Source organism: Dermacentor albipictus, chromosome 7 (genome assembly GCF_038994185.2).
Source record: "Dermacentor albipictus isolate Rhodes 1998 colony chromosome 7, USDA_Dalb.pri_finalv2, whole genome shotgun sequence".
Classification (NCBI taxonomy): Eukaryota; Metazoa; Arthropoda; class Arachnida; order Ixodida; family Ixodidae; genus Dermacentor; species Dermacentor albipictus.
The window spans coordinates 99,395,744-99,416,368 of record NC_091827.1 but is presented as its reverse complement, the minus strand read 5'-3'; the positions used below and the strand labels follow the sequence as shown (position 1 = coordinate 99,416,368).

At 47.8% G+C, this 20,625-nt stretch overlaps 1 protein-coding gene across 2 annotated transcripts in view; it reads left to right on the top strand.

The window, feature by feature from the left end:
• Window positions 1–20,625, top strand: part of LOC135916843 (mRNA decay activator protein ZFP36L2-A-like) — a 70,791-nt gene that overhangs the window by 40,363 nt on the left and 9,803 nt on the right. The window contains exons 4-5 of one of the 2 annotated variants that reach the window (XM_065450271.1): window positions 6,396–6,662; window positions 13,370–13,696. In XM_065450271.1, the coding sequence (XP_065306343.1) occupies window positions 6,396–6,662; window positions 13,370–13,696 (594 nt within the window). The remainder of the gene's footprint in view (window positions 1–6,395; window positions 6,663–13,369; window positions 13,697–20,625) is intronic. The other variant, XM_065450272.1, reaches the window with a different exon arrangement.

Here is a 20,625-nt window from a genome sequence, read left to right as displayed (position 1 = left end):
AGAAACATCGAGGAATGGACGACGGCGCTCAAATCGGACGTAAGAGAGATGACAAAAACGCTCGAAGGGGATAACGCCCCGGAGATAGCGGACAGCCGTCTTCTGCATATGTGGGAAGCTAAGCAAAGCATGGAGCGTCGTCTCAAAAATCAGAAATGGAACCGCAACCTCAGAAGGATTGCTAGGCATCGAAGAAATCGAAGATTATACTTTTACATTATGCGAACAAAATTGGGCCAACAAGTGTGACGAAATGGAAGGGAGCATGAACCTCTCCAAGACGTGGAACATCCTCCGGCACTTGTTGGACCCCGCAAGCTCGAAAACTCAATCCGGTATAAAATTGGCAAAAGCTAGGCACGCGTTCGTAGGGAACGATGATTATTTCATGAAGAAATTAATTGAGACGTACGTGGGAGAAACATCGCGAACTCCACTACCCGACTATGGTGGAGTGCCTAACGAGGCGTTGGACGCCCCCATCACAGAAGCGGAAGCACGAGCAGAGATTGTAAGACTCAGAACGAAGTCGGCTCCGGGCCCTGACGGGGTAAGGAACAAAATGCTTAGGAACTTAGACGATGATTCCATTAGTTATCTAACGAAGTACATGCAGGAATGTTGGGAAAAAGGCGAGCTACCACAACAGTGGAAGACGGCAAGCATTATTTTAATACCAAAACCCGGGAAGCCTCCGCAATTGGAAAACTTGCGGCCAATTTCCTTAACTTCATGCGTGGGGAAATTGATGGAGCACGTCGTCCAGACCAGATTGATGGGCTTTATGGAGCAGGGCGATCTGTGGCCACATGAGATGGTCGGGTTCCGACCTCACTTGTGTACGCAGGACGTCATGCTCCAAATCAAACATGATATAATAGACTCAAGGTCTAAAGATGCAAAAGCAATTCTGGGACTGGACCTCACGAAGGCTTTTGACAACGTAAAGCATGAGGCAGTCCTGGAAGGGCTGAGCAAGATTAATGTAGGTACCAGGACATATCGATACATCAGAGACTTCCTGACCGGGAGAACTGCTTGCATGAGGTTCCAAACGCTGGAATCCCCCACAATTGAGCTCGGGAGTAAGGGTACGCCCCAAGGATCAGTGCTGTCTCCCCTACTCTTCAACGTGGCTATGAGAGAACTTCCCGACCAATTGGCAAAGCTCGAGGGATTAAAATTTAGTATATATGCGGATGATATCACCCTCTGGGTCAACCGGGGAAGTGATTCAGCCGTCGAAAGCCTGCTCCAGGCCGCCACCGACATCATAGTCGATTACGCGGCCGAGAGAGGCCTAGCATGCTCACCGCAGAAATCAGAATTGTTTATATACAATCCGAAACACTTAAGGTGCAAGGCACCGTCGGAGATTAAAATTAAAGTGGCGGGTAAAGAGGTACCAATAGTAGAGCAAATTAGAATCTTAGGCCTGATTCTCCAGTCACACGGCCACAATGGCGAGACCGTCAAGAGGCTGCAGAATCACGCAATGCAGACTATGAGTCTAATTAGGCGGGTGGCCAGCAAAGGCCGAGGGCTAAAGGAGAAAAATTTAATTAAACTAATACAGGCGTACATATTCAGCCGGGTGAGCTATGCAACGCCATATCTCGATTTGAAAGTGGTGGAAAAAGAAAAGATTGATTCTCTAATGAGAAAATGCGTAAAACGAGCGCTGGGACTGCCCATGTGTACATCAACAGAGAGATTGATGGCTTTAGGAGTGCACAACACATGGGCGGAACTGGCGGAAGCGGTGCGAACCTCTCAAATTGAGACTTAGCACCACGAGGACAGGAAGAGCCATATTGGCCAAAGTTGGAATAAATCCGGACAGCGGCGCCACCCAAAAGGTGGAAGTAGATAGGGAAGTTAGAAAAAATCTGTTTATTCCCCCCCCTGCCAAAAAACATGCACCCGGAACATAGCAAAGACAGGAGGCATAAACGAGCTGAAGCATTAAAAATTAGATTCGGTAACATTTCGGAACATGAAGTGGCCTACGTAGACGCGGCGGGAGGTAGCGGCAGTTTTACGGTGGCAACGGCCGTCAGCGGCCGGGGTATTCCCGTGACCGCTGTCACTCTGTGCGGGCGCAATATAGAAGTTGCCGAGGAAATTGCAATCGCATTAGCTTGCGCTGGAACGGACGCGAAATTTGTGATCAGTGACAGCAAAACTGCCATACAAAATTTTAGCAAGAGAAGGATCTCGCCCTTAGCGGCCAGAATCCTAGGCCAGAGAAAGCTAGATAGAAAAATTCAAATAATTTGGACTCCGGCGCACGAAGCCGTCCCCGGCAACGAGGCGGCCCACGAGCTGGCTCGAGACCTCTACCACCGAGCCGCTACGGGGCCCCTCGATGACCGAGGGAGCGGAGAGCGCATGCTAAAATATGGGGAGATCACGCAGCATTATAGATTGGCTCGTAGACTGGTATCCCCGCCAGACCCAAAATGAAACAACAAACAAGCAGTCGCGTGGAGATGACTACAAACTTACACATATCCGCACCCGGTTATGGCGAACCACATGTTCCCCGAGGCCAGGAGCGATAAATGTAATCTTTGTGGGGCGAGAGGGACCCTCGACCACATAATATGGGAATGCCCGTACTCTCCCGGGGGAACGCACAAAATAAATAGTAGAGACACCTGGGAGACCCTGCTGCGCAGCTCGGACTCTGAGCTCCAGCTCCGCCTCGTCCAACTGGCTGAAGAAGCTGCTGGGACCCAAGACCTCCCAGCCTGCATCTGAGGCGGCGGCACTCGCCCCCTGCCCTGCGTGTCGGGGGGTGGGTGGATCACCTTTTCCGTTGGACATTAATGTTTATTCTATCTTTACGTCCAAACAAGTCATCAGAAGGATACAACAAACAACTAACATTTCATGAACTCAAGCTTACCCTGGGCTCTTGTGGCAGTTCGGCTCCAGGCTCTGACACAATAACATATGAAATAATCAAAAATGTGCCTGGTGAGACCCTAAACTGCATCTTAGGTCTATACAATGAGATTTTTGCAACTAGTCATATACCTTCATCTTGGAAGGTGGCAACAGTCCTGCCAATACTCAAACACGGCAAAGACCCTTCCTTAGTTAACTATTACAGACCAATTGCACTCCACTAGCTGTTTACTTAAGGTATTTGAAAAATGATTAACCATCGTCTTGTTTACTTTCTGGCATATAATGGTGTATTGGACCCTCACCAATCTGGCTTCTGAAGAGCGAGGTCTACAACAGATAATCTTGTTCTCCTCGAGTCCTATATACGTGATGCATTTGTACACAGCCAATACTGTCTATCCGTATTCTTTGATCTTGAGAAGGCATATGATACTGCCTGGCGATACGGTATTCTACAAGACCTGTCGTCCTAAGGAATTTGTGGTAGTATGCTGAACATTTTGTGAAATTACTTGCCTGAAAGTTCTGCGTAAGAATTGGCAATGTACTATCACGCACTTTTGTTAAAAAAAAACGGTGTACTACAGGGAGGAGTGCTAAGTTACACACTTTTTATAATCAAAATGAACTCTCTCCGCTCTGTTTTATCATCCATGGTGCCGTATTCTCTCTATGTGGACGGCAAACAAATCAGCTCTAAATCTTGCAACCTGTCGATATGTGAATGCCAGGTACAGTTAAGTGTTAATCGGCTCACGAAATGGGCAGACGAAAACGGGTTTAGATTCAGTGCAGAAGAGACTACCTGTGTGCTTTTTTCTAGACGAAGAGGGGTATGTCCTGACCCTTGCATTACGATGCATGGGAGAAGCCTGGTAAATAGAAAAGAACAAAAATTTTGGGTGTAATCTTCGGTAGTAAGCTAACCTTCATGCAGCATATAAAACATTTGGAGCTGAAATGTCTAAAACTATGAAACTTTTAAAGATTTTATCTCACCAGTAAAGGGGAACAGATAGATATTTCCTCCTATCTCTTTTTAAAAGCATTGTGTTGTCACGCATAGACTATGGATGTATTGTGTACGAGTCAGCATCAAAGACGATACTTAAGCTACTCGATCCTGTCTATCACTTAGGGATCCGCCAAGCACTTGGTGCCTTTTGTACGAGCCCTGTCCAAAGTCTCTATGCAGAGTCGGATCAGTGGCCACTGGATTATCAGCGTACATGTTTCGGAGTCACCTATGCAATAAGAACTATGTCGCTAAAATATCAAAGAAAATCACTCATAGGTGATCAGTCCACAAATCAGTTGTATTTAAACAGGCCTTCACATGCCCCGCCGTTCCCGTTAGCAGTAATATCTGTTGCAGAAAAACTCGGAGTTGTTTTCACAGATCTTCAGGAAAGTGACTATGTTGAACCCCTCCCACCTTGGGAGCAATGTGCCTGTGACTTGTCCTTTACAGAACTTAACAAAGAGTTGTCCAAGTGCCCTCATCCAGAAAAATTTTTCGGCCCTTGAAGACAAGTGTAGATCTACGGCATTTTTCACTGACACTTCAGTCTGTAACTTAGGTATCATGTGCAGCCCATGGCCTAAACTTCTCCGACTAAAACCTTGCATAACCATAGCAGCACCTTTACAGCGGAAGCGTACAGCATTCTGATCAATGTTGAGTCTACCGCGGTAGACTCAACATTGTACGAGCAATAAAAACAGCGCTAAACGACGGGACGAGTGAAGGGACACAGACAACGGCGCTGACAACGACAACAGCGCCGTTGTCTGTGTCCCTTCACTCGTCCCGTCGTTTAGCGCTGTTTTTATTGCTCGTAATCATGAACGAACCAGCCCAAATGCGTACTCTTCAACATTGTAAGCTGTTACAATGGTGTAAAGGAATCTGTATATTATGGACTCTTCTATCTTGTGTACAGCACAAGATAGAAAAGTCTAATATACACAGATTCCTTAAGCGTTATCACAGCCCTGTCCTGTGCCAAAGCAAGTCGAAACCCTGTATTAAACCACTCCTTAAACGCATTTACGTAGCGTATTAACAAAATCTTGCTCTCGTTGTATGCTGGGTTCCAGGCCACTCTGGCATCGCAGGCAATGAAATGACGCACAAAAATGCTGGACAAGCGGCTCATCGGGATAGAATTGATGTAAGCTGGGTACCTGGTGTAGATATGAAACCTGCGGTACGAAAGGCGCTCCGCAATCATTGGCAAGTTGAATGAGACAAGGAAGTTGAAAATAAGCTGCACCTGCCTAAACCGCAGTTAACCAAATATTTTCCACTAAAGCTTGATAGACACACCGAAGTCACCCTGGCACGACTCAGTATAGGACACACTTATGGCACACACACACCTCTAGACTGCAACTGACCCACAGAGGTGCACACGCTGCGGTGAGAACCTAACCGTCCGATATGTCCTCATGCAATGTCCTGAACTTCACCGAGAGCCAGTGGCTCATTTTAGGGAACTCTACTCACACCACATACCCCCCCCCCCCTCCATCCCTCGATGTTCTTATCAGAGGATGCACATTTTAACTTTAAAAGAGCGCTTAATTATTTCGCCCAAGTTAACTATCTAGACATAATCTCATTCCACCCTAACCATCAGATTTTTCCTCACAGGTGAGGTACAATCTGATGCACAAAAGTATGCCTGAGCTCTCGCACTTCTTGCGTGAGCACGAATTGTAAAGCAAGGGACTCGGACAACCCAGAATAATTTAACAAGTGTTCTTGTAGCGAATTCATTTAAGGCTTTATATCTACTTTTAGTAATTACTTTAGAATTGATGTACTAGTATTTATAGATCTAGCTTACGTGTAGTCCTCTATACAGCCTTTCTTTTAGGTCATAGTCTAAACTTACAATCTTGACAAATCAAAACACATGTCCTGCCGCTATTTGGCCTTAGATGCCCTTGCACCAAAAAACTTCAATCATCATCATCACATGACGCACACCGAGAGCCGCTTGAGAATCGGTGCTCGAAAGAGTGCTGGGTTGAGTGCTTGCACCGAGGCTGCCAGGCGCGGCCGCTAGATCAGAACGCGTGCGCATTTCAGGTATATTTCATATCTGGTTATCACCAGGTACTCGCATAATCTGCTAAGGGTCTTTTCGAAATATCGTTAATTAAAGAATCAGGCCATTAGACCCCTATGCTTTTCTCAATGTTACTAAAATCTAAGTGCTACTCACGTTAACGAACCTGTCAGAGAAATTTTGTTGCAGACGGCCTTCGAAGCCATCAATGAATAGCGCAAATGCTTATTCATCAGAATTGCAAATCAATTTTCAACGTGAGCAATGTTGACAAAAAGCATGAAAGGAATATCCTTCGTGTGACTCTCTTAGCCACCACGTACTTATTCACCGGATCTTTCTGGATCGCTCATTTCCCATTCGCTCGTGAGAACCCCTCGCCGCCCTTTCCCTTTCGCGCAGCGGCGCCATGTGTCACTCATGCGACAAGTGGCGAGGCAGGTGATGAGCAATCGGGACCCACACGACGCTCGGCCTGTTCCCAGTCCGCCCTGGTGGTCGACGGTGTTCTCCAGTCGCTACAAGACCGAGATGTGCCACCACCTGGAAGAGCAGGGCTTCTGCAGCTTCGGCGCCGGCTGCGTCTACGCGCACAGCGCGGCCGAGCTGCGGCCCTTGCAGAGGCACCCCAAGCACCGGTCGCAACTCTGCAAGGACTTCCACGAAGAGGTCGGTTAATAACCCGGCTGACAATGTGCCGGCTGCTTCTGCTTCGCTGTTACAGATCTTTCCGTGGCCCATTTTCTTTAAAGCCAAACTTTTTTTGTCAACTTTATCGGACTTTACGGACTGTGGCGGCTGTTTCTACCTTGCCGAAGGTCAAACAGGGGAGGGGCAGTATTCTGCAAGTGTGCACCTACTGGACAAGTCCACTTCGTCTGCTGCTGGAGTTCTGGTTCGCTGGGGCAGGGCACACGTTAGGAGACGGGAGCCTTGAGCCAATCAGCATTTCGGCAGCAGACGAAATGGACATGTCCACTAGGTGGACACTTGCAGAATAGCCCCGCAGTAGAGCTCGCATGTAACACATTGGCTTTATATCGTGTGTCGCAGATAACGTTAGCCAAGCTGTTCAAGGAAAATAAAAAATAAAAAGAACACAATGACAAATGCAATGATATAGCCTATGGCCTTCACTCACCAGAGGTCTGAGGACAAATGCCGTAGGTATCAAAATCGTATCTCGCGCAGTGTTTCTAATTCTAATCTTTCCTTTTTTGCTTCGTCAAACAGCTTGGCTAAGGCTAGCTGGGACATTATATGTATAGCCATTCGTCCTACCTGTTCAGACGCGCCATTGGCTGGCTCTGTTCCTTACAGAATTACGCGGTGAAGCACCAAACGCTGCCTAAATGTTATCACTGAAACAAAGTGTTTCAGCGAACACTTTCAAAAATATTTGAAAGTTGCCTGTGGCACATAGAACTATTCTTTCCATAAGCTGGTCTACTCAAAGAGGCGGACATTACTTGCTGAAAAAAGTTGAAATGCGTGATCGACTAATTAACAAAAATGGCTAATTAGTCTTTTGACTAATGACCTCATAGCACGTATTGTAATTTACAAATTGTAATTACAAATTACAAATTTACAATTACGATTGTCATAGCTCGAGATCACCCAATAACAACGTACTTGGTAACCGACGCTCTCAGAGCGCATATTCGCCACGTTGCCCGACTACCTTCTCACCACCTTGCCGCTCTACCCGCAGAAAGGCCACACGCAGCTATCAGTCGTATGATTGTTGCCAATCGCACCTCATTGCCAATGAACTACATGCCTGCAGCAAGACCATCCACACCTTTATGGTGCCTGCACAGACCTGAAGTACGCCTCACCATCCCAGGAATCACTAAAAAGGCTAACATGCCGTCGTTTGCCCTGAAGCAGGCCACATTACAACTTATACATGAGGTGCACAGCGGCCGCGTACACGTTTACATCGATGGCTCAGTCACATCTGCAAGTTCAGCTGCTGCTGTGGTGATACCAACAAGATCCATCGAAATACAGCTAAAAACGTCGCATGTATCATCAACGACAGCTGCTGAACTTGTAGGCTTGCGTGCGGCTCTCCATTTCATTCAGGAGGAACCACCGCATGCATGGTCAGTCTTCTGTGATTCCAAGGCAGCCCTACAGAGTGTACTCTCAGCACTGCGCCATGGATCACATGAACAGCTCGTCGCAGAGATTAGAGAAGTACACCATCGCATAGTTGACGAAGGACACGATATCATATATCAGTGGTTGCCTAGTCACTGCGGCATACACGGCAATGATCGAGCAGACGCAGCTGCCCGATCTGCCCATGACGGCGTCAGGTGCGTTGCCATTCCTCTTTCGAGAGCCGACGCAGCGAAAAAACTTGCCGTACTGGCAAACGACCTGACATTAGCTCAGTGGAATTCATCCGATTTCAGAAGTGCACGACTTCATACCCTGGACCCTACTTTACAACTCCGTATTCCGCCCGAACTTCCACGACGCGACTGTACCCTTCTAGTTCGTCTATGGCTTGGAGTAGCATTTTCAAATGCGTACTCCTTTCTTATCGGAATGTCCGACAACCCACTTTGTGACTTCTGCGGGTGCAATGAAACAATCGCGCACCTTCTTTGTGAGTGCTCTCGTTTCAACCCGCAAAGAGCAGTCCTCTCAGCCACCCTAGACAAACTGGACAAGCGCCCACTGTCAGAAAACAAGATCCTTGGACACTGGCCTACGCGAACATCAGCGCGATCGGCTATGAAGGCACTGCTGCGGTATTTAAAAGACACTGGACTTTCTGACAGATTGTGACTTCACTGTGTGACTCAGGATTGTACGGTGCACTGCATCACAGTAGGAACGCCTTTGCGGGCTGCGTGACAGTGCCCACAGAAACAGTTTGTGTGTACGTGCGTGTGTGTGTAGTTTCTTTTTTTTTAATTCTTCTCCCTCTCACCTATCGCTTCCCCTTTCCCCTCCCCCAGTACAGGGTAGCCAACCGGAGATAATCTCTGGTTAACCTCCCTGTCTTTCCTTTGCCTTTCTCTCTCTCTCTCTCTACAAATTCTAGCGGGTGAGACTGCAAGGCATGCCCTGCTCTGCAAAATAATTCGGTCGATGGCCCTTTTTACGACGTATGCACCTTCGAACATGCGGTAAAAGTACAGTATCGTCCCGCTTACTTTCTTAACAAAACATGTTTCTATGCATTGAAGTACGAAGGTAACTGGAACACCGATGCATTTTTCCCTAAAGTTCCGGAGTTAGTATTTCGAAATTGGTGTCATCCTGTCAATTATTCCAAGTGGATACGACTTGCGAACTACCCGGCTAGAATCTCTATATTGCAATATATGCCGTACGGTAATTACTTAGAAACTAGTTATTGCATTTTTTTGTGAATGAGTCAATTACGCATTTGAATATTTTGCGTAAGTCCACTTCTTCGAGTAGACCAGCTCATGGACTAGGATTGTGCTATATGCCACAGGCAATTCTTTAAAAAATTTAAAGTGTTCACTGAAACACCCGGTATAGGCCGTCAAGTGCATAGCTCTTTTATTGTTTGGTGCGTGTGGTTTAGGGCGGCTGCTCCGTCGGTCTCTCGCTTGGTAAAGTAGGCAAATCCCGGAGACATTGTATACAGCGGTCGCGTAGGTCGCGTCTCCATGTGTTCCCGTCCTGCCAAGCAGAGAAGTAAGATTTTCTGCAAAGCACCATACAGAAAATGAAGTACGTTTCCGCGAAATAAAATCGTACTTCGGTCATAGGAGAATGCGAAGTTAGTTTCTGCATGTTCCTTAAGATAAAATTTGCACGCATATTATGTGTTCCCGTCTAGTTTTCAGGTTTCACAAGTTTCGTTTAACGCTGATTTCAACAAGCGCATAGTTTCTGTAAATTTTATATGTGCAGTCCCTTTAGAAACAGTTACTTCGCTTATGCTTTCCTTGACCTATTTATCTGTTGGATTTATGTGACTTTAAGTTTGTAGCTAGCAAAAAGTTGACCTTCTTCGTTTGCCTTATTCTCGCTCATTTCATAGCGAAGGTATCAAGTCTTGATGCGATAATGTAGCTCACAAAAGCTGGCATGCTACTCAAGATACGAGACCCTAACGATGTTCAATATCGGCGGCCATGGCCGTGACTGGCGCTTAACACTCCCAGGGTTAGGTTTGACACATCCGCTAACGCATGCAGGAGAGCGGCAGAACGACGCTCAGTACGATGGCTCCACCTCGTGATAGGGTAGAGGTGGGTTCAGCTCTTACGTGCGGAAGTTGGACTTTCGTGAAGTTCAGCGTTTTCGTTGCCTGCTACTCCGAATTTCAGTTATTAACTTGCAATTTCTTTCGTGATTTACTTGGCTTTATTGTGCTTCCGTTAACCGCAGTGGAGTGCCATATGCTTTCTAGATATCAGATAGCAGTGGGCGAATTGAAGTGCGTGAGGGATCACTAGCTATCGCAAGGTGAAGCAGAAGCGAAACGGTGCCAGGGGTAGTTTGAGCAGACGTCAGCAGGCATGCGCGGCCTTTTCACGCAGGTGCTTGTCGCGCATGTGCTTCGTTTTCGCCGCTTCCTGCACCATGGCGCTGCTCTGAGCCTACTCGCAATAAGATGAGGCATGCACATCCCGATGGAGTGAGAACAAATTCACCCGGTGAGACCCGTAGGCAGTCCAGCGGGCCAAGAAAGCCGCAGGGTGACCAGAACTCTCTTGGCCGTAACGTTGGCGGGTGCCCCAGCCCACTAACTCGCCGGACTCGTATCGTACCGATTCGAAGTGAAGTTTTCTCACTCACTCTACCAGAGTGGCGCAAAAAGCAAGACAACGTCAGCATCAGACCTCATTTAAGTAATTCTTTTTATTCACCGGTGGCAGCCTTGTACTTCGAATCAGGACTTTGAGCCGTTGCACGTTTTGACCACGACGCAGTCGGGTATCACTGGTCTTTGCCCTGAATATAACAAAGGCCGAAATAGGCTGCTCTCGGTGTGACCCACTGACGTTAGGTTACGCCCCGCTCCAACTGCGGAATAAGAGCGATTCAGTCTATCGCCCGACAACGTCCGATCGCGAAGCTTGCGTCAGCTAAAGAGAGCTCGATGTGACCAAGACTGTTCTAGAAACTCGTTACCTTCCATGTTCATAGCGTCCAGATGACCGGCTAGTGGCGCGCCACTTTTCCCATCTAAATGGATTTTGGTCCAACACCCGAACACGATGTGCCCGTGTGAAGCCAAATGGTGGTTCGATACAGCGGACGACGCGCGGCGTGCCACGCGTTCGCGTTTTTCTGCTCACAATGGACTGACCTGTACGTTCCCGTATACCACGAGCAAGGAGGTTTTACAAATATGGCCTCAAGTAGCTGGAGTGGTAGACGTGAGTGGGGAGCCACCCAATATGGCGCCGTAAATTGTAGGAAATACGTAAATACTTCTGGTACGGTCGGAGGTGGAAACGCGCGATGCTGAAAGTAACAACCATTAAAGTAGGTGCCCGGAGGACGGACCTCATGCTTGTCAAGTCCTAGCCTTGGACACGTTTGCTTTCCTATTTCTATTCTTTAGCTTTGCTGAGGCGTGTTCAATCTTCTAAAAAATCAAATACAACCTGAACGACGCGAAAACAGATAGCGGGTAGCAGGATTGGCAGTCATCGTATTTTCTGCCAGCTCTATCACCTCGTCTAACGCCAATTTAACGGACCACGGGCGATCTGTTCTACGAATCGCATGGCCGGCCCAATTGTACCTATAGTTTGTGCAATCGTTCGAACTGATCCATGGTGCCGTATTTCCGTGTGATAGCATGCAAGCTTATTCCTGTCATTTTCCGTTCCACCACAGGTTCCACTGTCCCCAACTTCTTCTTAAGAGAAAGCTTTTAGTGGGATGCCAAAACCGGTGTCGCCTATTCAAATACATGTAAAACGTAGGACTTCTTTTATGAAACAACTCTTGGAGCAACTTGAAAAAAGCATGTCGCATTAGAGAAGGTAAAATTCTAGCAACTGTTTAAACCAAAATTTTAATGTACGGCCTGCATGTTTTTACGTTGATTCCCTGAAATTAGTAATGTTGATTAAAAAAAGAGAAGCGCGAAGTTTACAAATCTAACTGCACCAAAACAAATATCGCAGTTCTGTAAACTGCACCCGTTAGGACATCTAGAGGAGACACTTGATCAGTCCATTTATATTACTGGAATTGGTTACAATGCCTAGGAGGATTTTGGAAAAGTCCTGTTCACGTATTAGTAGCGTATTAGTGGTGTATATTAGCTATGTATATTAGATCAATACTGCTCGCTGTAGAGGTACTATTAGATGACACTTGCCGAATTGTGATATCGTTTTTCCTTGCTGAGTTAGTTATAAACTGGACATAGTTCCGTTTTCTGCAAATTTGTATTTTCAACAATTTTTATAAAACCATCGACGGCCTGGATCAAAAATCTGCTTCTTACAGTCATAATTTTTAACATTTTAAATACAACAAACTTGGCCGAATTCGGTGCTGGTGTTTCCGAGAAAAACGATTTCTCATCATAGCGTGTTGGCGATACCGTGTTGGTATGATGATTAATCACTCACTCGCCCAACTTTCCACATTACTGAACGAGTTATTTTTTCCCACGTATTTAGGTACTATCCCCCGAGCTAAAGCTTCCTTTTAAATGTCTTTGCTATCTTCCCAAGTTTGAGCTTGATGAGATTACACCGGCGAAATGCAATGATCGTACACTTCTCAAAAATAACGGTAAGCTGCCAATAATGGATTTCAAGTGCCTGCCATATGCGTTACAATATGGTCGAGGGCGTAACACTGTTGTTCATAATGTACATAACACTTCATACGAGAGTGTGTGGAGTGAGTATAATGCAACGTGTGAAACAAGTTACGGGTTAGAAAAAGACTCGCATTAGTTGTCTAGTCGAAGGAGACGCAAGGAAACTTCTATTCATCATTACGTTTCAACGTAAATACGGAGCCCGTTGCGTTACATTTACATTTCATATCGACCTCGCAATCTCAAGTCGGCATTGGGCACACGAAAACCATTATGTACCTACGGTTAACAGCACCCGCCGTGGTTGCTTAGTGGCTACGGTGTTGGGCTGCTAAGCGCGAGGTCGCATGGTCGAATCCCAGCCAGGCGGCCGCATTTTGATGGGGGCGAAATGCGAAAACACCTGTGTACTTACATTTAGGTGCACGTTGGGGAACCCCAGGTGTTTCCAGAGTTTCCCACTACGGCGTGCTTCATAATCAGATCGTGGTTTTGGCACGTGAAACTCTGATGAATTGTTTTTTCATTCCCCGTAACAGCTCCGCTTTAGAAATGCAAATGCTCACCCTCATTTGCTTTCCAGGGCTTCTGCAGCTTCGGCGGCCGCTGTAGCTTCATCCACACCAAGCGGGAGACGGCCGACATCGTGAACGATGTGCTGAACAACATGCGCCTGGCGCCCCCGATGCCCGAGAACCCGGTCACCGCCGCCGCCTCCGCCTCCTCCTCGACGGGCGGCTCTCGCTCGTCCACCCCGGCCAGCTGGAGCAGCTGCGACCAGGGCGACAACGCGCAGAGCTCGGTGGCTGACACCGGTGGCGGAGGCGGGGAGACGGCTGCGGCTTTAGGGGACGAATCCCCGCCACCCACCAAGAAACGCAAGCGGCGAGCGCAGGGAAAGAAGAACGCGGTGAGTGCGTACAGTCGCTGCTGTGGAATTGTCCATTGACGGAGCAGTTGGCGTGCGCGTAGGGAGGGGGATGAAGGGGACAGTTTAACGTAAGCCGACGATGATAGTGCTGCTACATGAGTTTGATATTTGATGGCGCATTCAAACTGACATAGAGGGAAAATAATCCAACGGTAGTGGGCAAGGTGCTCACTATTGCAGGAGTCGCGGGGTGCATTTCTCTCCGCGAGAATACATTGGATTTTCTTAAGAAAACTACTCCAGGAGGGTAAATAAAACCGTCAAACAGATGCCCCAGGAGAGCACCTGAAATTATAATAAATGAGGCGGTGCAGGATCTCCGGGGCACCCAAGAAGCAGCGGGGAATCAAAGCTGGAAACAGGGCGGCTCGTGTGTTGGGGCAGCCGAGACCGGTGCATAAGGCCGGAGAATAAGGCCAGATGTATAAAACCTATTGTCTTCAACATTTACTCTTTGTACTGTGTTAAAGTTATACCTTTAGATATTAATAGAAGCCCTCAACCAGCATGTTACCGTGACCGTGGCCGCTGATGGTGATCCCGATGTTGTCCTCATCGTCAAAGGCCTCGGTACGGTCAACTTGAAGCCCCAGCGCCCAACACCCAATGGGCTTCAATGGCGCAATCGTCTTCTGGCAGCAACTTTTGGCAAGAAACTTTCGCGACAACTCCCCCACTTCCGACCGTAGCGTGACGCCGCCGCCTGCTCCTGCGCCGGTCTCCTTCACCACGACGTCGTTCAAGGTCTCCACAGCCGCAAAGCTAGAGAGCGCGGCCAATGTAGGTGAGGTAGCTGGAAATTCGCTGCTGAATGATATGCCTCCTCCTGTGTTTATACCCCCGCAGGGGCGTCTGCGTCAGCAGGCGTTTGGTGTGTGGCGACACCACGGACCCGAGCCCACGAGGGTTGGACCCTCCCGCGTGTAGCCCCCGCAGGGGCGTCTGCGTCAGCAGGCGTTTGGTGTGTGGCGACACCACGGACCCGAGCACACGAGGGTTGGACCCTCCCGCGTGTAGCCGTGCGCGGCTTAGCCGTGTCTGGGGAAAGGGGGATCCTGGGGGTTGAGCTGATGCTGGGTGATTGGACCTTTATGGCCCCCCGGCGGAGGCAACACACCCCTTTGGCCTCTGCTTCACATAGACGGCACCCCCGGACTGACCCACCCGGGGGAAATCGGCAGTCGCCTTTTCCTGTCCTCCTCTCCAATCTTGGTCTTTCTCTCCCGTCTTTTTCATCTTTCCTGTCTTCTCATCACTTCCCCTCACTTCCTAGTTTCCCGGCGGCAAGGGTTAACCTTGTGTAGCTAGCCAGCCTTGGTTATGCTGTATTTGGTTATAGCAGCGATGTACGGCTGGCGTTGGCAGGGTTTCTATAGCAGAAGCTCCTGTCACGTCCCCCTGTTGGGCTCCGTGGTGGGTGGTCGGCATCGCGGCCGAAAACCCAGCATTACTTATGGAACATGCTTTTCCTAAACTACCTGATCGCCCTCATAAAAGAGGGCGCACCGAAGAAGTTTTTCAGTTTTTCGGACGTCAAGTCCACAATTTTCCCCGTTTTCATGTAATCCACGCAGAAAAACCGGCTAAACAAGTACGAACAATCTCCCCGTTCCTGGTATCTAAGTCCCTTACCGAAGTTTTTGGCCCAGGATATAAGGTGTCAAGGATGGCTAGCGGTGACCTCCTCTTGGAGCTCCGCGACCAGAAGCAATTTGAGAAGCTGCCACAGCTAGTATCATTTGGGGAGACCCAAGTAGTAGTAACCCCGCACCGCACGATGAATACCTCCCGCGGCGTTGTCTCGGACGATGATTTGCTGGAGCTCACTGAGGCTGAGCTTTTAGAGGGCTTCAGCGAACAGAATGTTATAAGTGTCAAAAGAATTAAGATAAGGCGAGATGGAAAAGAACTTGCGACCAAACACCTAATACTCACCTTCAATTCAAGTGTCCTGCCCGAGTCAATCGAGGCTGGGTACATCAAGCTTCGTGTAAGACCGTACGTGCCAAATCCATTGAGATGTTTCAAATGCCAGCGTTTCGGCCACAGCTCGCAGAGCTGCCGAGGCCGCCAAACATGTGCGAAATGTAGTGCCCTTGAACACGCCACTGAAGCATGTAATAACTCTCTCCACTGTGTAAACTGTGACGGGGATCACGCCGCGTACTCGCGGTCGTGTCCCTCCTGGAAGAAGGAAAAAGAAATAGTAACTATAAAAGTAAAAGAGAATATATCATTCAAGGAGGCACGCAGGCGGGTTGCATACCTGCCAAAGAAAAGCTTTGCCGAAGTGGCGCGTCAGGGGGCAGCGTCACAACGGCCTCCGGCGACTGTCCGACCCACACGCAGTGAGTCGGCAGTTACGCCATCTGCCCCCGCGGCGGTTGCAGCTAGCGCTGCTCCGTCAACCGAGAAGGGACCGTCGACCCCGAAGGTGGGCGCAGCCGAGGCTGCCTCAACCTCCCAGGTCCCTTCCAGCGCAGCCAAATCCCTCAGGGAACCCCATCGACCTCCGGGCTGGTGGGCGCAGGGGTCTTGCCCTCCAAGGCGGGACTCCCTCTGAAAACCTCTCGCTCGCAAGAGCGCTTGTCCGGCGCCTCACACGAGGCAATGGACACTACACCTGACCCCAAGGCGCACCCAGCGCCTAAGGAGCGGCGAGGCTCCCTCGAACGCTCCAGAAAGAGTAGAACGCCCGTTACAGGGCCTCGAAAGAGCTCTGTAACTTAAGGCATCACCTCCGTTTCCGTACACACAGCACTTATTTACCTTCAAAATGGCGATACAAATTATTCAATGGAACGTCAGAGGTCTTTTTAGGAACCTTGATGACGTGCAAGAGCTTATACAAAAACACAATCCAAAAGTGCTGTGTCTACAGGAAACACATTTAAACCCACAACACACAAACTTTCTCCGACAGTATGTCAAGTTCCGCAAAGATCGCGATGATGCTGTCGTATCATCAGGCGGTGTTGCCATTTGTATTCATAAAAGTATCTCCTGTCAGAGTTTACAGCTACAAACCCCCCTTGAGGCAGTGGCGGTTCGAGCTGTTTTCTTAAACAAACTCATCACCATTAGCTCTCTTTACGTGCCCCCACACTACAAGTTAACGAAACACGAATTCCAATCCTTTATAGATCAATTGCCAGAACCTTATGTGCTTCTTGGCGATTTCAATGCGCACAGCTCCCTGTGGGGCGACTCTCGTATAGACGCGCGAGGACGTCTTGTTGAGCAGTTCCTTTTTTCTTCAGGTGCGTGCTTGCTGAATAAGAAGAAACCCACTTATTACTGTCTTGCAAACAATACCTTTTCTTCAATTGATCTGAGCATAGTTTCTCCAACCATACTGCCTGAACTCGAATGGGAAGTTACAAATAATCCCTACGGAAGCGACCACTTCCCCATACTATTAAGAACACTTAAAGAAAATGAATATCTACCACAGGCCCCTAGGTGGAAGATTGACACAGCAGACTGGGAGGAATTCCGAAATTTAACTAGTATATCATGGGATGACATGTGTTCTTTAGAAATCGATGCTGCTGTGGAATACTTCACAGCCTTCATAATGGATGCCGCATGTAAATGCATACGTGAAGTAAGTGGCTCGGCATGCAAACGGCATGTCCCGTGGTGGAATGATGAATGTAGAGTCGCGCGTAGGAATCAAAACAAGGCGTGGGGGTTGCTACGTGCTTCGCCCACTGCAGAGAATCTTGTTAACTTCAAGAAAGTTAAGTCTCAAGGCAGGAGAACCCGCCGACAGGCCAGAAGAGAGAGTTGGCAAAAGTTTTTATCGAACATCAACTCGTTTACAGAGGAGGCGAAAGTCTGGAACCGCGTAAATAGAATTAGAGGCAGACAAACATATTCACTCCCTCTGGTAAACACACAGGGTGATACGCTGCAACATCAGGCAGACTCACTTGCGGAACACTTTCAGAGCGTGTCAAGTTCAAACAACTATTCGCAATCTTTTCTCATATATAAAGAAATAGAAGAACGTAAGCCTTTAACAAGAAAAAGTCGAGAGATCGAGCCTTACAACCGTCCTTTCAGTATTGCCGAATTGAGAGCTGCCTTGAGCGCATGCAAGAGTTCCGCACCAGGATCTGATAGGATCATGTACGAAATGCTGAAAAACCTACACAATGACACGCAAGTGACACTACTCACACTTTTCAACACTATCTGGGACGCAGGGTACCTTCCGACCGCATGGAAAGAAGCCATTGTTATCCCTGTTCTAAAACAAGGCAAAGATCCTTCATCAGTGGCAAGCTACCGCCCGATAGCCCTCACAAGTTGCATGTGTAAGGTATTTGAAAAAATGATAAATCGGCGTCTGATCCATTTCCTTGAAGAGAACAAAATGCTTGATCCCTATCAGTGTGGCTTCCGAGAAGGGCGCTCCACAACCGACCATCTTGTACGTATAGAAAGAAATATCCGGGACGCATTCATACATAAACAGTTCTTCCTCTCGATATTTCTTGATATGGAAAAGGCGTATGACACAACGTGGCGATACGGCATCTTGCGAGACTTATCCGAAATGGGCATTCATGATAATATGCTCAGCGTAATAAAAAGCTACTTGTCCAATCGTACCTTCCGGGTGAAAGTCGGCAATGTGCTGTCACGTCCTTTTACACAAGAAACTGGTGTACCCCAGGGAGGCGTGCTCAGTTGCACGCTTTTTATTGTTAAGATGACAACGCTTCGTGGTTCCTTACCCCCGGCCATTTTGTATTCCGTCTATGTGGATGACATTCAAATAGGCTTCAAATCCTGTAACCTCGCAGTATGCGAGAGACAGGTACAGCATGGTTTGAACAAGGTGTCAGGGTGGGCAGAGAAAAATGGTTTTAAAATCAATCCTCAAAAGAGTTCTTGTGTCCTGTTTACAAGAAAGAGAGGCCTGGTCACGGATCCTTGCTTGGAAATGTGTGGACATCAGATACCTGTAAACAAAGAGCACAAATTTCTAGGTGTTATACTCGACAATAAACTTACATTCGTCCCACACATTAAACATCTTAAAGAAAAGTGTCTGAAAACAATGAATTTAATGAAACTTCTATCCCAGACTACATGGGGTAGTGACAGGAAGTGTTTAATGAACCTATACAAGAGCCTAATTCGGTCTCGATTGGATTATGGTGCCGTTGTGTATAATTCTGCCGCCCCGAGCGCGCTAAAGATGCTAGACCCAGTTCACCATCTAGGAATCCGACTGGCCACTGGCGCATTCAGAACGAGTCCCATAGAAAGTCTATATGTAGAATCAAATGAATGGTCTCTCCACCTACAGAGATCATACATCAGCTTTACTTATTTCCTTAAAATACGCTCTAATCCTGAACATCCATGTTTTGATACTGTTACCGATATGACGTGCGCTACACTTTTCAGCAATCGTCCCTCCATAAGACAGCCTTTCTCGCTGCGTGTGAAGCAGCTTAGCGATCAAATGCATGTCCCACTCCTCGAGCTCCCCCTAATGCATCCAGCCAAGCTGCTACCTCCTTGGGAGTGGCAGCTCATACAATGCGACATATCTTTCATGCAAGTTACAAAACACGCTTCAGACATTGAAATCCAAATGCATTTCCGGGAACTCCAGCACAAACACTCCTGCACGGAGTTCTACACAGACGCATCGAAGTCACACGACGGGGTGTCCTATGCAGCCGTCGGTCCATCCTTCTCGGAATCCGACGTACTGCCTCCGGAAACTAGTATCTTCACGGCTGAGGCCTACGCAATATTGTCGACCGTGAAGCATATTAGGAAATCAAAACTAAAAAAATCAGTCATATATACTGACTCCCTAAGTGTTGTGAAGGCTTTGATATCGTTCTGTAGGCACAAAAATCCTGTCATAATCGAACTCTATTCCGTCCTATGCAAAGCATATGTATCTAACCAGCATGTGATTGTATGCTGGGTGCCAGGTCATAGGGCCATCGAAGGTAATGTTTTGGCGGACCAGATGGCCACGTCAGTTGCATGGCATTCTGCTAATCCCACCACTGCAGCTCCTGTCACAGATCTGAAGCCCTTTTTACGGAGGAAACTACGCAACCACTGGCAACGCCTGTGGGACGCGGAAACAAATAATAAGCTCCACGTGATAAAGCCACAGCTAGGATTCTGGCCTTCCGTAACAAAATCACGCCGAACAGATGTCCTATTCTGTCGTCTCAGAATAGGACACACATTTGGCACGCATAACTATTTACTCACTGAAAATGATCCTCCAACCTGCGGTAGATGCGGGGAGAGGCTGACCGTCCTCCACGTCCTCCTGGAGTGTCGGAAAGCCGTATATGAAAGAAAGAAACATTTTCCCTTAGCATACCGACAGCACATCCCCCTTCATCCTGCCATGTTACTCGGCCCAGAACCTCTATTTGATACCAACGCAGTCCTAAGTTTTCTGAAAGATGTTGTCTTGCATGTTTTAGCCCCACATGTTCGTAGCGGGTCCTCTCTTCAGAGGATGCCGCTGCGATAGCTTTTTCGTATCGCACATGCCTCTAGGCCCTTGTGTTTCAAGGGCCCTGGCGAGGCAGCAGTGCTCCAAGTAATTTTAACATCCTATATTTTTCTACTTAGCATCATTCTTCTACGATGGATTTTAATGTTCATAGTATTCGCCATTTGTCATCGCCATAATTTTATAACAAGTTAATTTTACGCACTTTACAGCGAATATTTTAGGCCACTTTACAGCCAAGTCACATCTTCCATAATACATTGTCAACATTACCACCTGTCATGGTGCTCTTTGGCCAAACCTGGCCCTTGCGCCACAAAAAACCACACATCAATCAATCATCAATCCTGTGTTTATGTTGAACAAATTGGAAGTCCTTGTTGATGGTGTGTCTACA